Here is a 21530-nt window from a genome sequence, read left to right as displayed (position 1 = left end):
CCAGAGACTAGAAAATTTTGGAAATGATGCCGACGAGCATCCGAAGGAACCCAACGATGCGGAATGGACCGTTGTCTCCTGGCGACGACGACAGCAGCACCTTTTCCGCTTCTCTTACGGAAAAAATCGAGTTACAGTCGAGAGGATGAAACGTAGCTCGGGTCCAATCATTCAAATCAGCTCAGCAAGCGGACCAAAGCTGTCTTTCATCAGCGTATCCAGCGTGGCCATTTCTGCCTTCGTCTAGCAGTTTCTACGCTGCACGGAAGCAAGGTCGGGAAGGTCTAGCTCGGCCTTCACCTTCTCTGTGACCACATTCCGTAAGCTTTTTTGAGCCAGCGCCCACTCCCCCCAACCCCCCCCCCCCCCCCCCCCCCCTCTCCTAGCTCCCAAAAACCATCTGCCTACCCACAAATCTTCTTCATGACGGGCGTCTTGCACTGGCACAATCAATCAACATTCATACCACCTCTGAAACTAACAAATTCAGTATCCTCCAAAAACTGAAGGCCGAAATGAATGTTACATATACCCCCAGAATTTCCTTCCTCACCTCCCAAACCTGGCTCTTACACTTTTGCACTCAGCTGGAGAATGGTGGCCCTCGCACCACACACCCCTTCAGGCATCATGGGAATCACGGAATGGCTTCCCTTGACACCATCCAGCCAGTTCGGGCAATGGACGACTATAACTAGCTTTTTTTTTTTTTTTGAATGAAGATGTATAAGCTATTAAAAATGAAGGGAAAAATTACAATACCTTGTTAAACAGGGTCTTCCTCCACAACAAGGTGTTGGAGTGAAACACCTAATTTAACCTGAGCATCAGCTAAATGATTAGCTGACTATAACTGGCTTGCCAGTGGAGTTATGGCAACCTTTGGTCTTCTCAAGCATCAATGACAAGTTTGGGTCCATCATTGCTTTGGACCCACTCACTGAGCATTGGCATCAACTCGATGAAGCCCACATTCTCATCAACCCACTCCGACCCTGTGAAGGGCTGCATTTCAGATACATCATGGTAGACAACGCTCGGTTCTGGGTCCAAATTGACATTAGTGCTATGGCAGATTTCCGACATGCGGAGTATCCTGCTGTCAAGGAGCCATCTAGAGACGGGCGCCCCCCCAAATGGCCTGGCTTTGAGAGCTGCACGTTCTGACTCCGCTCTTCCCCTTGCAGCCCTCACACGAGCCGTGCTGCTGCCCTCACAGGCCCCCAGGCACTCTTGTGCCCCTACCCGCCATGTTCACCCCTCTTATTACCCGCCTACGTGCAGCAAAAAAACCCTCACCACCTACAACCTCCCCCAGAAATTAACCCCTCTGATCAGATTCTTGTCAACCCCCAGCTACCACCTACTAACACTCACCCCGTATTTACATCAGAAAAAAGCCACATCCTCACCATGCCCACATTTGGAGGTTGTCGCGTGTCCCTTGGATACGCCCTACCTTCCTTTAAATTCACCCCTCCCTCCCCCCCCCCCCCCTCCCGATGTTGACACCCCACCACCTTAAAATACCATTCTAACGCTGAATCAGGACAAGCGAGCAAGCCCCTCAAGGTCGCTGCCAAAACCACCCCCCATAGCCACGTACCAGCGACAGAATAGAGGTCAACCTCAGAAACTGCTTCAAGGGGAACCCAATGCTCAAACCCGCTTCCCTTGGGATCTAGAAACGGGCCTATTTGTTTTCCCGGAACTAGGTGAAAGATTCCAGCGTTTCATTGAGGCACCTCTTTGAAAAATCGAAGAAATAAATAAATGATCAATAATTGTGCTCTCGTGGAATGTTCGCGGAATTGGCTTGTCGCGGCATTGTGCGTCTATTTGAAGCCTCATTGCCTCTACTAAATCAAGCATTGTTGTTCTTCAAGAAACTAAGGTGGCTTTTCTCCCCCTCGGGTTTGTTTGTGATATTTGGCCTTTGAAGGAGCCCGGTTGGATCACTGTGGATGTTGTTGGTTCGGCGGTAAGCATTCTTCTTATCTAGGACATTGGCACCATTGAGGTGATTGATAGCTTTCAAGGAAGCTACTCTCTTGGTTTTAAGTTGCGAGACAAGTGCTCGGGAAACATTTGGTGTCTTGTGGGGGTCTATGGGCCTACTAGACGTAGCGAGAGACACCTCTTTCGTGGAGTTTCGGATTATTGATCGATCATGGTGGGTACTCACTTCGACAGTTGGGGCCCCCTACCATATCCGATTCAACAATGCTTGGATTAATGACACCACCTTTGATTATTCGATCCAATCCTTTTGGAAGAGGATTGTTGCTATCGGCCCGAGTGGGTGCTCCCTCCCGGTGAAACTCAAGCTGCTCAAACTGCTTTTATGCTCTTGGGCACTAGAGCACTAGTCCACCCGTTCGGCGGAGAAAGCCTCCGCCCTCGCTCTGGTGGCTACCATTGACACCGATGAGGAGTCAAGAAGCCTGATCTCTGCTGAATCGGCTCAGCGCTATGCTCTCTAGGGGCAATTGCAAGCCTTCACTCATTGCGATCTTGTGCATTGGAAGCAGAGGACCCGGTTCAAGTGGCTTTCAGAAGGAGATGCAAACACTAAATTTTTTCATGTCGTTGCCACTGCCAAGAGAAGAGCCAACCATATTACATCACTCTGTGTCAATGGTCAAGTTACCTCAGACAAATCCCTTATTTCTAACAATTTGGTGAGCTTTTATGTAGATCTTGACACATAATGCCAACCAGTTCGACCCTTCTTTCAAAGGGTCAATCTTATGGCTAACCCTATTGCAGCCGCCAATCTCATTGAACTCCCTTTCTCCAGCCAAGAAATTGAGAAAGTAGCTATGAGGCTCCCTCTGGACCGTGCTTCAATAGAGAATTTAACCATCACTATTGGCCCTTCATTGGTGAAGACATAGCCCATACGGTGCACGCATTCTATGGCATAGCTTACAAGAGTATAGGGGCTTCATTCATCGTCCTTATTCCCAAAAAAGATGAGGCGAAGCTTCCTTCGAACTTTCGGCCTATTAGCCTCACCACCAGCACTTATAAGGTGATTGCTCGTCTCCTTGCCAATTGTCTCCAAGCGGTACTTCCAGTTGCCATCCACCAAGGACAAAGTGCTTTCATTAAAGGGAGGAACATTCTAGATTCAGCTATGGCTAGTCATGAGCTTCTTCATCACTTCAAGACTTTGAAGCTTCCCAGGTTTGTTCTCAAGCTAGATGTTGAGAAGGCATTTGATAGAGTTAATTGGAAACTTTTAGATATTCTTCTGGAAAGAATGGGATTCGGTGTCAAATGGAGCAACTGGATTCAAAGTTGCATCTCCTCTGCCTATTATTTGGTGCTTCTGAATGGAACAGTGTGTGGCTATTTTAAAGGAACTCAGGGCATCCGTCATGGGATCCCCTGTTCCCTTTACTTTTCAACATAGTGGTGGAATATGTTTCCTCCTTGATTTATTCTGCCAAGGGTTTAGGGTGGCTCCTCCCCACGGCAGATGCTAAGGCATTTGATATTCCGATTCTTTAGTTTGCAGAAGACACCATTTGCTTCGGTGTGGGCACCATGGATCATATCAAGAAACTGAGGTTTGTTCTTAGTCAATTTGAATTGGCTTCAGGTCAGAATATAAACTGGAGGAAAACCACTCTTCTGGGATACAAAATTGATGGTGCAGTGCTTAGAGATATGGCTGATTTCTTAGGGTGCACTCTTGGAGAACACGCCATCTACATACTTGGGTCTTCCTCTTTTTTATTCTTGGCCCACGACTGCACTTTGGTCCCCACTTATTGAGAAGTTTGAGAAGAGACTTGCCACTTGGCGGGGCAAGCTCCTATCCACAGCGGGTCGACTCACTTTGTTAAAGTCTTGCTTGGATGAGCTGCCCAAATACCTCTTGTCTTTTATTCAATGTCCGACATTTTGTGTGTCCAGAGATTGATGTTATTCGTCGTCGCTTCCTATGGAGAGATTCAAAAGACACATTCAGATATCACTTGGTCAATTGGAAAGAGATTTGTCAGCCTCGGGCTAGGGGTGGTCTGGGTATCCGACCTACAAAAGACATGAACAATACCTTCCTTCTTAAGTGGACTTAGAATCTCAAGGCCAATCATAGAAATTTGTGAAGAAATATGGTGAGATACTATCTTTAGATCCCAGGCCATTGGTGGAGAGAGGGCAGCGCTCGCCACCGCCTATCCCCGATTTGGAAATTCGTTTACAAGCTGCTTCCAACCTTCAAGGCCGCGATCTCCTTCTACCCTAGAAATGGGAGGACTCTTCTCTTCTAGGCCGATGAATGGTGCAGTTCCCAACCCCTTTCTGAGGAGTACTCGGGGCTTTCCAGGATTTATCGTGCTCACTGACGAAATCATGGAGTAATCAATCTTGGAGTCTTCTCTTCCGTCGGGGCATGAATGATGATGAAGCTATAGCCTTCTGCTCGCTTCTATCCAGTCTTAGTAGTCCCACCATTCGGGATCGAGTGCAAGATAAATTGATTTGGAAACCTAGCATCAATGGTATCTTTACAGTAGCCTCAGCCTATTCTCACATCAGGGAGGACGACCCCAATCTGCCTGAGCACAAGGCGAATCTCGCTTGGAGACTCAACGCCTAGCAAGATAAAATTCTTCACATGGATAGTCATCAGGGAGTAAATCCTCACTACAGACAACCTCCACAAAAGATGCTTTACCGCTCCTGATAGTACATGCCCTCTTTGTGACGCCTGTGAAGAGTCAGTCCAGCATGTTCTCCTGCACTGTGGCTTCTCTTGGAAAGTTTGGATGGCAATCTTCCAGAAAATTGGCATTCAAGTGGGCCTTCATCAGGATCTATTCAGGGACTCGTTTGCCTAGAATTGGCAAGCTTCTTCTCTCTGCATGCCTTGCTCACATCCCATGGTGTCTTTGGCTCGAGCACAATAATGGGAGATTCAATTCCAAATTCAGCAACCTGGATAGTACGATCTCTTGCACCGTGGGTATGATCTCTAGCTAGCTCCACATCAGGAAGGAATTTGCCCCCTAGGTTGGTGTTTCCCTTCAATGGAATTGGTGTCTTCTGACCCATATGGCAGGCCCTAAGAAGATTCCGGCCATGGCAAAGTGGGAGCCTCCCCCTAGTGATTGCATAAAGTTGAACTTTGACGGGAGTGCTATGGGTTGCCCCGGACTGGTGAGCACGGGAGGGGAGTCTTCAGGAATCATAGAGGCGAGATTGTTCTTTCCTATGCAGGGCCAGTTGGTATTCCTGATTCCAACACTGTTGAGGTGACTACCCTACATCTTGGATTGAAGATTTTCAAGGACTGACTTCACGGGAAGTTGCTGATTGAGGGGGACTCCAAAGTTGTCATCAATTGGTGCTCCAATTCGGCATCCCCCCCTTGGCGGCATTGGCCAATTATTTCCTCTATTGCAGATATTGTAACATCAATTACTTGTACATGGAATCATATTCCTAGATCAGCCAATTCCTTGGCTGATAGGTTAGCTAAATTTGGAACATCCCAAAAATCTCTCATTGTTTGGGACAGTTCCCCCTCCTTGTAATCTTGCTCTTTTGAGCATTTTAATATAACTCAGCACTATTTCCAACAAAATAGTACTTGGTCTCATATACCTAGTTCAGCAAATGTTGTTGTTGATTCTTTGGCTAAACAAGGAGTCTCCTTGCAATCACTTGTTATAAGGGGGGGCCTCCTTTAGTTTGTATTCTGTTTCGTGATTAATTAATCATCTCATTCAAAAAAAAGAAAAAATTTAACAAGAGTCTTTGTGGTGACCCCACACCAAATGGTGCAGGAGGCACTATAAGAGATCATGATGCAATGTTTTTGTTCTATAACATGGGGCTGCGCAGAAATTCTGTTGGAAGGTTACTCAAATAGACCATTTCATTGGGCCTCTTGAGTTAGAAAGCGATTCTAAATTTGTGAGTAATTTGTGTGAGAATGCTATTGAACCCCCTTGGAAATCTTTTTCCTTCTTTTTTGGAATACTATCCCACTCGGAGACTTACTCCTTTTTTGTTTGATATTGGCATATACACATCCTAGACACCTTAAGACTTGAACTAAAGACCTAAAGATAAAAATTCAGCTACGTGCCACTGAGCCAAAGATTCAAATGCTCAGATTTGATCATTTCTACATTGAAATTCAAGACTCCATAAGCTTTGTTCTCTATTGGGCCCATGATCCACATTCAGGAATAACTAGTTGCCTCTATTAATACAAGACTGACCTTCAACTCCTTCCTGAAGCAACCTTATTTTCACACGTTGTCTGATTTCTGTTTTTTTATCTTTTTTTTTTTTTTTTTAAATGATGCTGATCTTTTTTAGCACATGAAATAACACCTCTCCTCAAAAAAAAAAAAAAAACCTCTTCGCTCTTTTCGCCCCTTCTCTCCTTTGTTTGTCAATGGGCTGTTGGGTTCGCCCCTTATCAATTCGTCCCATATGAAAGAGAAGCATCAACATTCTCTTATTTGACATTTATTTTTCTCACTTTTCCATTGTTGTACTATTCAATCTTGAAAATGTTCCAAAAATGTAAGAATCCTGCTTATTCTATATCCCTTTTTTAAGAATTTCACCTTTTCCAACTAACTATTTCTTGCCACTCACATGTAACTTTTCTTTCTTTTTTTGAAAAATCACTCACATGCAACTTGATGAAGCAGTGGTTTATTTGTTCATAATGATGAGAATTTAAATTAAAAAATGAGAAAGAAAGAATGAAGCACTATGTATTTTTGAATGAAGCATTATCCATAACAACGAGATTGAGCAATTCAAAGATTCAATTGATTTTCTTTTTTTCCTGTTCTTTGTGAGGTGGAGGGAAAGGGGAATATGTATGAGAAAGTAGATTTCATTCAGGACATAAAAGTACAAAATGCCACAAGGGAGCAAAAGAACAAAAGGAGAGAAGAAAGGGAAAATTACAAAAATGCATATTATGAGATAGATGGTTGTTTCAGTGGATCATCTTATACAATTTTACTTTCATCAACATTCAAGCCTTTTCCCTAAAACACTTCTAACTACCCATGTCAGATGTAATGAAAGTTTAGACTAATATTAACTGTTTCATGTTAAACACTGTCTTGTGAGTGTGAAGCATGTGAATTGGACTTGCTGCAACCACCAATTTAGCTTCATGCAAGAGAATAGGGGATTCACTGATAATTATGATGAAAATTTTCCATTTGATAAACTTTGCCCAATGTGGGGCAGAACTTACCCATTGTGGAATAACCAGAGCAACTTCTTCTCCAGATTTTTCCTTGAATAGTGCAGATAGAGACATCAAAGCCTTGACCTGTAAAGAACGACAAGGAGTATAAAGTGCAAAAAATATAAAATCATGAGAATAATTTTCAACAGAGATCACTAACAGTACTCAAGGCCATTTGGATTAACTCAAAGTGTGGGTAGAGAGAAAAGTCTTTGAGCTGAAAAGTATCATGAGTAATCAGATAGTGCAAATAACGAAGCAAAGTAATTCATGGCCAAGATAGGAATCTTTAATGGTAACTTAAGATAACATGATATAGTTCAACAAGTCTAGACGCAAATCCATAGCACATACTAGTATTTCATGCCTTAACATTCTCTTTCGAGGAATATAGTGCCCAAAATACACATCATACAACAAAAATTATGTCATCAGAACAATTACATACATGACCAAAAAAATACCAATTTGAACTTGATAATATGAAACCACCATATTACCTTTGTTGTAGGATCTTTTCGGCCAAGCCTTTTTAAGTGTTGTGCCATATCACCATCAACACCCTATATACAAGAACAAATTAGAGTGACTAGTTTAAGAAACAATAACATTCAGTTTGAGATGTGAAGATGTCAACATAAATTAAACAGACGCATGCATACTCCTAAGTCGGGAGCATCACCCAGTGTTAAGCATTGAGCTAAGGGTCATAGACGTTCTGTTTTTTTCTTTTTTTGTTCTAACTTGATCATTTCTCATGTTTCTCCAATCGTTCATACTGAGCACTAAAACTAAATAGCTGGATATAAGCTTTACTAATCGGTTAGGACAATTAAAAGGAAGAAGAAAACATTACAGATATAAAGATGACAAGATAAAGCAACTACCGAAACAGCAACAGAGTCTTCCCCCGGCAGAAGTCGTGAGCTTCCAACATAGCCACCAAACCCAATAGTACTAGCCCCAGAAGGCAACAGGGATGCAGCCAGACTGCAAAACACAAATTTGCCACAGTATTAATTTTTCACGGCCCATGAGAATTTGAAGTTAAAATCATTCATCATTCAACTTCTCAGAACCAATAAACCAGAAGAAAAAAAAAAAAAACCTGCTACTGGAAGGACGGCCTTTTTTTCCCGTCTCTCCTTTCTGCCTCCCCATCATCCGCAGAGAAAGAGAACACAAAAATTTGATCCTAACAATTACAGCTCAACCCGCATCAGTAATTAAACTTTTCCGACACACAAAATAGGATTCAGTACTCGCTGGAGAAGGGAAACGGGAATTCTTCGCTCCAAGGATATAAATGCCAGAAAAATAAATTAAATTCCTATGCTAAGGTGTTTCGACTTCCAAACGCAAAAACCCGGAGGCCCTTTTCGCGATCTTTTTATTGGGTAATCGGGTATTTTGCGACCACTTTTTGGTAATCGAGTTTTTGGCGGCTTGGCATTTGCCAATCAACCAGAAGTCCAACGCGCCAACTACAGTAAGGGCTAAATTAAATTCCTCTCAACTACGGTGTTTCGACTTCCATACGCCAAAACCCAGAGGCCCTTTTCCAACCTTTTTATGGGGTAATCGGGTATTTTGCAACCATTTTTTGGCATTTGCCAATCTACAAGAAGTCCCAGAAGTCCCAGAAGTCCAATGCTCCTACTACAGTTAGGGCCCTCTCACATATTACACACTCCATATGTGAAGTTGCAAAAAATGAAACACGGTAGTAGCACCTTGAATTGCAGCTAGTAATAACTGGATTTTGATTGACTACAACTCAATTCCTACTAAACGTTGCCACACAAATAATGATAGTTAGTGTGCCTTTTCACATGCAACAAAAATTATGTGTGAAGCATATGAAGATTTATGTGTTGCTATCAAGAAATATTTTTTAATGTATTAAAGATTTAGAACCATTTTCAAGCCTTCCTTGTTATTAATATAAAGATTATAAAAATATAAGAAAAAAAAAAGAGTTAAAGTTTCAAGCACATTAGTAGTATTATGGAGCGTTTAGGGAGACCGACTAAAAGGAATTACTTTCGAGTCTTCATAGGTCAAAAATACTAGGGAAGAAAAAATTGTAAACATGTTTCTAGAGCCAAAAAGGAAAATCGAAGGGATGAAGAGACAATGATGACAATAAGGGGGGGTTAATCCACAATGAAGTGGAATGAATTTTCCCCGTATTACCTAGTTCATCCCACTTATGGCGTTAGTGTAGAATGACATCAATTGAAGTGAGATTACACCACTTCATTCAGTCAGGCAAAAACGGGGGAAAAGTTGTTTCCCGCTTCCATGAGCGACGACAACGATTCCCCCCCCGCCCCGAAACAAAAAAAATTCTCCTCATTCGCTCTCTTCTCCTCTCCTTCTCCCTCAGCCTTTGTCTCCCGACGATTTTTTTGGCCCATCTGCTTCCTCTCGTCTTCGCTCTCTCTGCTTTCTCTCGTCATCACTCAATTTTTTTTCCCCATCTTCTTCTTCTCTTCTACGCATCTCCACTCTGTTTCTCTCTCGGCCTCACTCTTCCTTCTCCCTCTCTTGTCTCCCTCTCTCTTTTCCCTCTCGGCCTCCCTCTCTTCTCACTCTTAGCATCCCTCTCCCTTCTCGTTATCGCTCTTCCCTTACCTCCTCCCCCGATTTCCTTCGATTTTACCTATTCCGGTTGCGATATCCTTCAATTTTTTACAGTTAAGTGTCGATTTCTTCAATTGGGCTTAGATTTTCCCATTCGGCTGTGGTTTTCTCCAATTTTCAGAAGGTAAGCCGAAACCCTAGTTTTTTTTTAACTAATTTTGTGTTCTATTTGATTTAATTTTAATTTCTATCTAGGGTTTGGGAATTTTAGGATTTTTTGGACTAGTGTTTAGGGTTTGGGGCTAGGGGTTTTAAGGACTAGGGTTTAGGTTAGGGTTTAGGGTATATTTGAATTCGATTAGGGTTTTAGGGTTTAGTGTTTAGGGTATATTTTAATTTGTTTAGGGTTTAGGGTTTGTTTTTGCATTGTTCTAGTCATCTGCAGTAAAATTAGTTTGATTAATTTTGAAATGTTTTACAATGTTCTTGAATACGTTTGAAGTGCTATAGAATGCTCTTGTCATGTGGTGAAGAGATTTTGGAGTTTAGGGTTTCCACCACATGGTCCAGTTCAAACAAGGCTGAGTTGCCTACACAGGCGCCCATTAGCCAACGAAACCCGACCCCCATCACTAACGATGTATGGTTCGTAGTAACTGCGAAGTCATATGGGGCTCTACCATTGGTATTCGATGAATTTGGAGTTATGAGTTTGTTTTTGCATTGTTCTAGTCATCTGTAGTGAAATTATTAATTTTGAAATGTTTTACAATGTTGTTGAATATGTTTGAAGAGCTATGAATTGCTCTTGTCATGTGGTGAGGAGATTGTGGTGAGCGACTTAATTGGCTTAAATACTATGCTGGTGAAATGTAGTCAATAGTTTTAAGTACACTATGTATTTTGGGACGATTGTTTTGAAGTTTAATTATGTTTTTTTAATTATGACTTTATAAGACATATCATTGATAGATTATGAATGTTATTATGGTTAAGATTTGGGTTTTCATGATTGTTGTGTTCTTATAGTGTGGATGAATATTGTGGGTGTGTGATTGGAGATGGTTTTATATAGGTGTGATTGAAAATAGGTTATGATTGAAGATAAGGGTATGTTTTTGTGTTTATGACATTTAGGAAGAAACAAGAATTATTGTTGTAGTCATCATTGTGGTTGTGGTGATTTTATTTGTAGGTATCCATGGAAGACAAAAATAGGAATGCAAGAGGCGTCGTGCATTAGAATCCACAAGAGTTGCACAATTTCGAGATACCATAACAACTAGCATGTGAAGTGATTATTACTGGTTATACTTTATTACATTTGAACATGTATGTTGTTGTTCGTATGTACTAAACTAGTAAGTTGATAATGTTAAATGCACGAACTCATTGTTAAAAATAATTTACGTTAATTATATTCGTTTTTGTTATTTTATACTTTTTTCACGTGTTTACAATTTATTCTAGTCACATGTAATTAGTATATTAATTTATAATAAACTGTAATAATTAATTGGTTTAACTATCCAATTGTTATAATTAATTAAATAAATGGTTTTACATTTTGTGTTAATATTTTATTAATTATTAATACGTAAAATAATTAATTGGTTTAATTATCCATATAATTTAACCATTAGTTTTTCATTTTGTGTGAATATATTATTAATTAATAATATTTAAAATATATATTATGTTATTGATAAATTAATATATTTATTTATTTATTATGTATTTTTTATTTTTATTAAAATAGTGAGTTTTAATTTTAAACTATATCTTATGTTATTAAAAAATAATTTATTTATTTTATTATATTCACTTATGTTATTTTAAACTTTTTTATTTATTTTAAATAATTTATTATAGTCACACGTAATTAATATATTAATTTATAATAAACTGTAATCATTAATTGGTTAAATTATCCAATTTCTATAATTAATTAAACCATTAGGTTTATTTATTATATTCTCTTATTTTATTTTTTATTTTTTTAATTAATTTTTTATAATTTATTCTAGTCACACGTAATTATTGTTTTAATTTATAATAAAATATAATAATTAAGTAATATAATATAAATTTTCATTAATTAGGATATTAATATATTGTGGACTACACGTTAAATCACTTATAAGTTTAGTAACCTCGTTTATTTTGGTTAATTATATGTTTAGGTATATGTTTTATTTAGTCTATTATAAAAGGTTACTCATTCTCTTCTTTATATTATACTTTTCATTTGGGGGCACTAACACTAGAATTTGTTTTTCAGCCACTTGAACTCGTCTACACTAACACCCAAAAATGAGTTGAAGTTGAATCAATTCATTTCACTTCAATTCAAATTTTCACTTCAATTCAAGTTCATTGTGGACTAAGGAAGACAACTTTCCTTTTTTCTAGTTCATTGCAAGCACATACAGTTAGACTATCATATGGATTAAAAAACTCTACCTAGATACATTGTCTCATATGGATTAAAAAACTCTACCTAGATACATTGTCTAGATAAAAAAACCAAATCCTTGAAATAAAATAAAACATTTGGATATCAAACTTGACGAAATTATCTAGAATTAGCATCCAACATGTTGAGAGAGTAGCCTCTTTCCCCTTTCTCCCTTGACTCTTTTCCATTGTTAGAAAGGGTGGGAAAAAACTATCTCCTTGCTCTTCACAAAATGAGCCGAGAGTAGGAGATCCCCCGTTTGACAACATGAGGAGGCAGGTTCTCATCTTCACCTTTCTTTTTTTATCAATAAACAAATAAATCCGGAGAGTTTCACATGTTGAGTATTGTAAATTTTATAAGTAGCCTTATATGCTAATACACTTATAAGTTGTTGTTGGAAGACAAGGCCCAAGCTTATACAACCAAGGAAGTTCCAAAGATCTAAGAGATATAGAAGACGGGCTCAAGGCCCATAGATCAAGGAGAAGGCCAATAGGCTCATATACATTGATGACAAGATGGTAAATAAAGAGTAATCTCATAGAGATGACATTGATATAATTAAGTTAAAGTTTCAGGGTTAAAACCTTAAACCCTAAATCCTAAGTTTAAGGGTATTATTGTAATATAGTAGTTTTATTAATCAAGTTCAAGGGGAGGGTTAAGAATCAACATGGTATCAGAGTTTTGATTTTCGGGACTCGTAGTTATAGGTTCTTTTTAAATTCCAAATCTTTTTTTTCTTTTCATGTTAATTTCTTCCCCGAACTATAACCTTTGATTTTTCAAGTAGGTTCAATATTTTTTTTCTCTTTGAAACTTTTTGCCAGCCATCTTCGCTTGTAATCGTTTGGAAAAACATAAGACACGATGTTGTCTTGCATTGCCTGGAAGACACGTTCTTGAATAATTCCAGTACGTTGATGATTATTCAGCAAAGCTTCAATGCGAAAATAATAGGTGTTCTGAGGAGTATAATTCGAAGCAGGAAGAGCAAGAGGAAGGATGCAGCAGTCGCTCTTGACCTTGTTTGGCCGACGTCCGACTACCCCAATCTCCACAGAGTTATTGAGTTTAATCTGCCTCTGTTTGGCGTCGTGGGGAAGAAGAAGACTTGATCCCACTTTGTTTGGCTGACGGGAAAGACGACCCAACGTCGCCGGAGAAGACGACTCTGCACCCGAGAGGAAAAATAATTCTGTTGCATGGTTTACGCGGGAGAACGATGACGCCGTGCATCTCTGGACGATTTCTGTCCAGAGTCCGTCGGCGCTGGGGAAGAAAAAAATAACGATTACTTTTGTCGAAAAGTTTCCTCCCGAAGAGAAGTTTTTCGTCCTTCTCTGTTCGGCGCCTTTGCCGAAGAAAACGAAGACTCCTTCGCTGGCTCTACTACTGGCGCCGCCGAGCTTCCCGAGCGCCAGCTATGAGTTGTTGTTTTTCGGAAAGTTGCCATCGTTGACGTTCCCCTTAATTCTCAGTGATGTCTCTTATTTCGGAGAGTTTCTGTTTTCGTCTCGCCTTCAAGATCTCTCTGGTTTTTATGCGGAAATTTTCCTCCCGAAGATATGGTTCTCTGGTTTTCACTGTTCGGTCGGGGAAGAAGGCACTGTTTCCTAAGTTAAGAAAGTTGAATTAAATCAGCGTATCCTGTTTTGCCAATTCGAACTCGCCCTAGTCAACTCGGACCAATGAGCAACGAACCATTTCCCAGCCGATCACTGTTTCAGCACCAGCAGACCGAGCCAACCCAAACCAACTCAGGATGAGTCAACTCGGTCAAGGGTCAACTCGGGTCCAGGTCAACCTGACTCGGGCCACTTATTTTCTACATCGATAAATGTGCCCAAGATTTTGGAGCCACTCGGTAATTTTTTTTTCTGGCTGGATTATTATGTTTTGAAGAATTGATAGATTATTCATTGGTCAGCACATTATTTGGTCTAGAGATTATGTGCATTGGATTATTTCATGGGTGATATTACAAGGATTCTTTTGGGTTGTGTTTAATGGGCCCAAGCCAAGCCCAATTCCACCTGCTGTTATTGTGTCTCTTTTGATGAGACATTATTATTGAAGAAGAGGTAGACTCATACCATTATTTATTTATGTCCCCATAAAAAAATATCTAATTGTTGTGGTTGGGAGTCCGTGACGAACGAACTTCATCCCGTAAAAAATATCAAATTGTTGTGGTTGGGAGTCCATGACGGAAGAACTCCATCCCCGTAAAAGATATAAAATTTATTTGTGGTTGGGAGTCCATGACAGAGGAACTTCATCCTCGTAAAAAATATTTTATACATCATTTGTAGCAAGCTGGGAGTTTATACTGTTCTCTCACCCCCAGCTTGAGGGGGAGTGTTGGAAGACAACCCAAACCCACACGACCAAGGAAGATTCACATATCAAAGTGTATAAGAAGATGGGCCCAAGCCCATAAGACCAAGGAAGACCCATGGATCCAAGAGATATAGAAGACAGGTTCAAGGCCCATAGATCAAGGAGAAGGCCCATAGGCACATATACATTGATGACATGATGGTAAATAAAGAGTCATCCCATAGAGATGACATAGATGTAATTAAGTTAAAGTTCCAGGGTTAAAACCCTAAACTCTAAACCCTAAGTTCAGGGGTATTATTGTAATATAGTATTTTCATTAATCTATAAATTGAGCTTCAAGGGGAGGGTTAAGAATCAATTCCATAACCCTTCTTCCTCCAGTTTTCTCCCAATGGGTTTCTTTCCCTTTTTTTCCGTGAACTAAAAATTCATTGAGTCCTGAAAATCAACAGTTGTTATAAAATTTATGTACTTAAAACCTACATGAACTAAGTATTTATAAGGTCAACAAGGAGTATGGAAGAAGTTGTTAATTTCTATAGTTGCATGAAATATTCCTATGTTGGAAGGCCTGAGTGGCACCTTACAAGTACAAGGAAGATACACACATGAGAGTCAAAGTGGCATAAATAGAAGATTTAGGTTATCGAGGTAGTGTTTATTTAAGTTAGTAAATTTTAAGTAGATTATGATGTAGTTTTATTCTCCTTACTTGAGGAGAGAATCACTTATCTTGGATTCTTCTTTTGTTATAAATAAAGAAATAAGGTACATGGTGACACATACACATGTTTTTGCTTTCCTCGTCCCCCATTCTTGTCGATCTCCTCCTCTCGTAAATTGTTAAGGTTTGTGATTTTCACATGGTACCAAAGCAACAATGATTCTAATGGAGAAATGAAAGAAGAAAAAGAAGAAGGGGGAGAGGAAGAAGAAGAAAAGGAAGAGAAAAGGAGATAAGATTCTCTAGTTTATAGGTTTTCTCTTTGATTTTCTATGAAGCCTTTTTGAGTTCCTCATTTTCCCATAGAGTGGTTCTCACTATCATTATCTAGTTTCTTCTTGTTCTCTCATGTCTATTTCTGAAGATGGATTGTTTAGTCCTACTATATTTGTTGTTTGAATCAACAAATGATTGGCAATTAATTGTGTGATTAGTTGAGTTAAAATGCAATTCAAATACTTTTTGAACATTTAAGAAAAAAAAATTATCCCAATTTCTTGGTAGAGGTCCCAAGGCTAGAGCCATATGTAGGAGGTCCTTAACTTTGGTTTTGGTGGGGGAATTAGGTCCCTTGAACAAAACTCTGACTTGCTAGGATAGTATTGGGCTTGAGGGGGTTATAAGAAAGGAAACTCATGTGACTATGATGGAATGACGGCTTGGGATGTCGGACTCATTGGCCAATTTCTAGGGTGAGCAAGGACTTTTTATGAGGTTTTAATGATAAAATGGATATAGTAGAAACTAAGTACTTGAGTTCTTCATTTTCCCATAGAGTTGGATGTCCCTTTGCTTGGGAGGCAAACAAGCTTCTCCTAGATTTTCTCTGGCTGAGTTGGCACCACTTCTAGAGCCTTCCAAGGAATATTATTTTGCTACTTTGTTGGGGCTTCCTTCTAGTGACTTCTTTTGGACTATTTTACCCCTATACAAGCAAGTTCTTCCTCCTTTGGAATCTAATTTATCTTTTGCCCCTCCTTACTTGGCACTACTTATTTGGGCCTTGAACTAACAGTTTTGCCCTTCTTTCTTGGCATCACTCTTCTCCTTCTCTTTCTTGGACTTCTTTTCCACTTGGTGCATTTTTATTAGACACAATTGACTTTCTAAAGACTCCTATATTATGACTCAATACTACTAGACTCACACAAGAGGGGTGGGTTTTCAAGTGTGAAAATCGTGTATGCATTATGCAAAATAATGGACTAATTGCTTTTATAATGAAGAATTATGAGTGTTGGGCCCTAATGGGATCCCATAGGGCTTGACTACACTGTGAATAGCGTCTCTAAGCTCAAGCCTTGCAGTAAAATTTGAAATTCATTGTGAAGGTTTACCAATGGAGTGATTAGTCATCTTTGATAGCAAAATAACTCAAGTTGGTTATGATCCTAAAAACTATGAAATTAATGTGGGGTGGGGGGGGGAAGTGATTTGAGTGCGCAATGGAAAGTGGAGTGTGAAGTATATTTTTTGTGTTAGTATGCACAATGAAAGTGCAGTGTAAATGTCACTTTTTCCCCTAAACCAGCAATCTTTCTCATGTTGTTGCTCTTCCTCTCTTTTCTTCCTACTTCTTCATCTTCTCATGTCTATTTTACTTTGTTTTAACATAACTCAAGTGTAGTAACCTTATGCTTGCTTACCTGGTCTATTCCTCTTGGTTGTGTTCCAATGTGGCGTTTACAATCACAAGTTGAGCAATTTCTTTCTGCAAATCAAAATACCAAAGGCTAATCGTCTTCTTTAGTTCATCTTTGACTTCAAGTCTCAATGCAAAGATCAAGGGAATGAAATGCTGAGTCTTAATGAGATTTGTTTGCCAAAGCTGTATGTGGTTCTCTCTAGTGGAAGATCCAATCTCCTTCTAAAGTTGGATTTCTCATTGTTCAAAACCCGAGGATTTCATGGCTTTTTTAGGCCCATTTTTTCTTTTTTTAGATAATCTTGTGGGAGTCGAATATCAGGGGATCTACGGTGGTTTTCAACTTTTCGTTGCTTTTTTGACTCATTTTTGCCTTGTGAACTTCGTGCCAAGAAAGGATAAATGGGGAGACAAAATTGGGTTATCCCTTCTTTTTCACACATTTCCTTTCTTCTTTGCTGGTCGTTAGAGCAACAGGTGGGGAGCTCAAGTGACACACAATCTGAAACCATTAATATTTTATGAATTCCAATTCCAATGGCCTCGATAAGCTTCTCAATTATTATGCTGTACTGGAAACCAACTAGGTGAGTTTCTTTTAGTTTTATTGTTTTTGGGTAAAAATGGTGATTCCTTTAGGGGGGTTAGTCCACAATGAAGTGGAAATGAAGTGGAAAATTGAATTGAAGTGAGATGAATTGTTTCCACTTCAAGTCATGTTTGGGTGTTAGTCCAAGCCAGTTGAAGTGGCTGGAAAATAGATTCCAGTGTTAGTGCTTGGAAAACAGATTTCAGTGTCCTTTTCTAAATAAATAATTATAGTTTATTATAAATTAAAACAATAATTACGTGTGACTACAATAAATTATATAAAATTAATAAAAAATTTAAAAATAACATAAGAAAATATAATAAATAAACATAATGGTTTAATTAATGATAACAATTGGATAGTTAAATCAATTAATGATTATAGATTATTATAAATTAAAACAATAATTACGTGTGACATGAATAAATTATATACAATTTTAAAAAAATAAAAAATAACATAAGGGAATATAATAAATAAACCTAATGGTTTAATTAATTATAGAAATTGGATAATTAACCAATTAACGATTATAATTCATTATAAATTAATATACTAATTACGTGACTAGAATATATTATATAAAATTATTAAAAATTTCAAAATAGCATAAGGGAATATAATAAATAAAAATAATGGTTTAATTAATTTTAGCAATTGGATAATTAACCAATTAATGATTAAAATTCAATATAAATTAACATACTAATTACGTGTGACTAGAATAAATTATTTAAAATTAATAAAAATTAAAAAATAACATAAGGGAATATAATAAATAAACCTAAGTGTTTAATTAATTATAGAAATTGCATAATTAAACCAATTAATGATTACACTTTATTATAAATTATTATACTAATTACGTGGGATTAGAATAAATTATTTAAGATCTTGTTTAGGATTATTTCAAAGTAACCAGATATTATAGATGTATAAGTCACAAAAATCTGGTTTTGAAGTATCGTTAGAACCCATTTCTTGCAATAAACCGCACACTCTATCTGCCTGGTTACTTTGAAATAATCCTAGAATAAGACCATTGTAAGTAATCGCATTTGGATGACAACCAAAAATTGCCATTTCATGAAAAATTTCAAAAGCCTCACTAATATTTCCTGATTTACACAATCCCTTAATAATAATATTAAATGTGCAAGTATCAAGAGTAAAGTGCTCCATCATTTGTTCTCTAAGGAATCTTACTGCTTCAGCTGTCCGGTTGCTTCTCACCATGTAATTCAAAAGAGTATTAGAAACATAAGAACTAAGCTTATATTTGTATGCCTGGGCTTGATGCACTAATTCCACAACAAAATCTACCTTACCCACCTGTGCAAAGGATGTTACCAAGACCCCCAATATTGAACCATCAGGATAATGACCATCAACCTTCATCATATCAAAAACGTCAGTGGCAGAATCTAAATGCCCTCTATGACATAATCTTCTTACCAGAAGTGCATAACTGGGAAAAATATGCTTCAACTGGACAGTTGTACGTGTAAAGTTGAAGAAGTCCAAAGAAAGCTTAGGACTTCTAAAGTGTTGAACAACTTGGTAAGCGATGGAAGGACTCAAATTATGCTGAAAGAATGTCAAAATATCTTGAGATTGAGAGCAAATGAATAAGGTATAGATAACTTTAACCACCCACTTTCCAGGGTTTTGGACTCCAACCTGTCGCCTATGAGCAAGCAACTCAGAGTGAGAAATGGCAATAACACGATCATTAAAACTTGAAGCGAGATGACTTGTTTGTAACGATCGATGGAGAACCATTTAAAACCCTAAACAATGTCAAAGCAGAAGATGGAGCTCATTTGTAATACAAAATCCACAGACCAGATCAAAATCTTAGGGTCTTCATTAGTCCTTGCCCATCTTCAGACAATTGGAAAGCTGAAGCTTTTTTCACATGACAAGTGCTTTCGTTCAAGGGGCTGCTTGAGGGGTGGGGATGATCAGAATGGGGCAGAAGAAAAGCCCTATGCCAGAGAGACTGATTTAACAGATTAAGAGAGAGAGAGAGAGAGAGAGAGAGAGAGAGAGAGAGAGAGAGAGAGAGAGAGAGAGAGAGAGAGAGAGAGAGAGAACTTTAAAAAGAAGAGTCAAGAGTTACATAACATATTTCCTAAAAATGGAATTGGCACAACACTCGTGCTACTTGTTTGAAGAAAGGAGTTGCTGTTCTAACAAAGGTTTCATCAAAATTTGTTCTGCAAAAAAAAAAAGGGCAGATGTTATATATTTTTCAAGAGAATAGCTATTAATTAAGATAATAAGCCTTTTTTAAGAAAAAAAAAGACCTCCGTACAGATAGGATGCAATAAGAATTCCAGTTAAAACAACAAAAAAATAAAATTTAAGATCTCGTGGAAGAAGGATGGAAATATTTTCATTTCATGAAGAGAGACCATGGCATAGAACCTCGTCAACAACATTATGATTGTGTGGTAGTTCTTCTAGGCCGAGCTGGGTACTTGACAGATGCTTATTAGTTTGTTGAAAGTATGTTAATAAAACCAGAAGTAACAATGTGGTGGGCACTATTAAGTGCCTGCAAATTCCTTAAGAATATAAAGTTAGGACAATATGTAGCAAAACAGATTTCTGCTCTTGATCCATCAAGTGCTGGCCACTATTATGTGCAACTCTCAAATCTTAGAAAAGAAGAAAAGAATTTTTTTTGAGTATTATCTTCTTAGCACATCTCTCTATAGGGCATTTTACTTTCCAGATCTTTAATTCCCCCTTTTCAATATTCTCAGATTTTAAAGGTTCATACCAAGGGTAGTAGCTGAACCTGCTACATATATATCATCATCAGATTTACTCTCCTGAGTATGTACCTATCGACATACTCTTTCTTACATCCCCATGTTATCTCCAAGATATATGCCCATTTGTATATAAATCTCAGATTTTAGAGTCCGACCAATTTTCTTTTTACCAACTCTTGTTTTAAGATAGGGGTTGCAGCAACCATTTTTTAGTATTTTATAATTTTTTTAAAAGCAAACGGGGAAACGTTACAGTTCTCTTAGTCAATACTCTTCCAAATTATTTATTGGGGCACAATCAAATCTGTAACAAACCAACTAATAAAGGGGAGTTATGTTTAGAGTCGGAACAAGTCACTTCTGTGACGGGTGTAGAGATTTTGCTGATAAACAGTATAAGAAATAAAATTCATCACAAGTTTATGAAAGATAAAAACAGCTTCAATGAATGTGATATTATTGAAATTAATTTGGCCACAATAAAGATAAATTACGCACAAAAATTAAAATTAACTCAAACACAAAACTAAATTAGTTGAAAAAAAAATTAGGGTTTCGGATTACCTTCTGAAATTTGGGGAAAATCACCGCCGAATGGGGAAATGTAAGCCCAATGGAAGAAATCGACGCCTAACTGTCGAAAATCGAAGAAGATTGAAGGAAACCGAAGGATATCGAAACCGGAATAGGTTAAATCAAAGGAAATCGGGGGAGGAGGAAAGAGAAGAGCGAGAACGAGAAGGAAGAGGGAGGCCGAGAGTGAAAAGAGATGGAGGCCTAGAGGGAAAAGGGAGAGGGAGACTAGAGAGGGAGAGGGAAGAGAAACGCCGAGAGAGAAAGAGACGAGAGAGGGAGATGGGGCGAAAACGAGAGATAACAAGAGAGAGGGAACAGAGAACGAAGACGAGCGCCGAGTGAGAGGAGCAGACGAGAGCCAAGCGAGAGGAGCAGAGCGAGCAGAGACAGCGAAAAAGAGAGAAGAAGTCGGGCAAAAATTTTCGTCCAGAGACGAAGGCTAAGCGAGAGGAGAGGAGAAAGGAAATGAGCGTGTTTTTTTAGTTTCGGGGGGGGGGGGGGGGGGGAGGAAGAAGCGACGCCGTCGCTCGTGGTAATTGGATGACTTGAAAAAAAAGGGCGAAAACAGAATTCCGCG

General features: G+C 38.6%; 2 protein-coding genes across 2 annotated transcripts in view; both read right to left on the bottom strand.

The window, feature by feature from the left end:
- The window catches only part of LOC137934213 (E3 ubiquitin-protein ligase listerin), a 50530-nt gene extending 41801 nt beyond the window's left edge, over positions 1-8729 (bottom strand). The window contains exons 1-4 of the mRNA XM_068778491.1: positions 8349-8729; positions 8128-8230; positions 7741-7803; positions 7247-7324 (exon numbers count right to left, since the gene is read on the bottom strand). Of these exons, the coding sequence (XP_068634592.1) occupies positions 7247-7324; positions 7741-7803; positions 8128-8230; positions 8349-8404 (300 nt within the window). The 5' untranslated portion in view covers positions 8405-8729. The remainder of the gene's footprint in view (positions 1-7246; positions 7325-7740; positions 7804-8127; positions 8231-8348) is intronic.
- Positions 8730-18503: 9774 nt separating this feature from the next.
- Positions 18504-19376, bottom strand: LOC137942809 (pentatricopeptide repeat-containing protein At2g06000-like). Its single transcript, XM_068788545.1, has one exon. It carries the CDS (start codon positions 19374-19376, stop codon positions 18504-18506), a length of 873 nt encoding a protein of 290 aa, XP_068644646.1.
- Positions 19377-21530: the final 2154 nt, after the last annotated feature.

This window comes from Aristolochia californica, unplaced genomic scaffold (genome assembly GCF_029961685.1).
Source record: "Aristolochia californica isolate CCGP_79_NKW_82.1479 unplaced genomic scaffold, dmAriCali1.0.hap1 SCAF_10, whole genome shotgun sequence".
Taxonomy (NCBI): Eukaryota; Viridiplantae; Streptophyta; class Magnoliopsida; order Piperales; family Aristolochiaceae; genus Aristolochia; species Aristolochia californica.
This window is presented reverse-complemented; position numbering and strand designations above follow the sequence as displayed.

Bases quoted from the DNA above. Each gene is read 5' to 3' on its own strand.
- LOC137942809 (XM_068788545.1), bottom strand. From the start codon at position 19,376: ATGGTTCTCCATCGATCGTTACAAACAAGTCATCTCGCTTCAAGTTTT.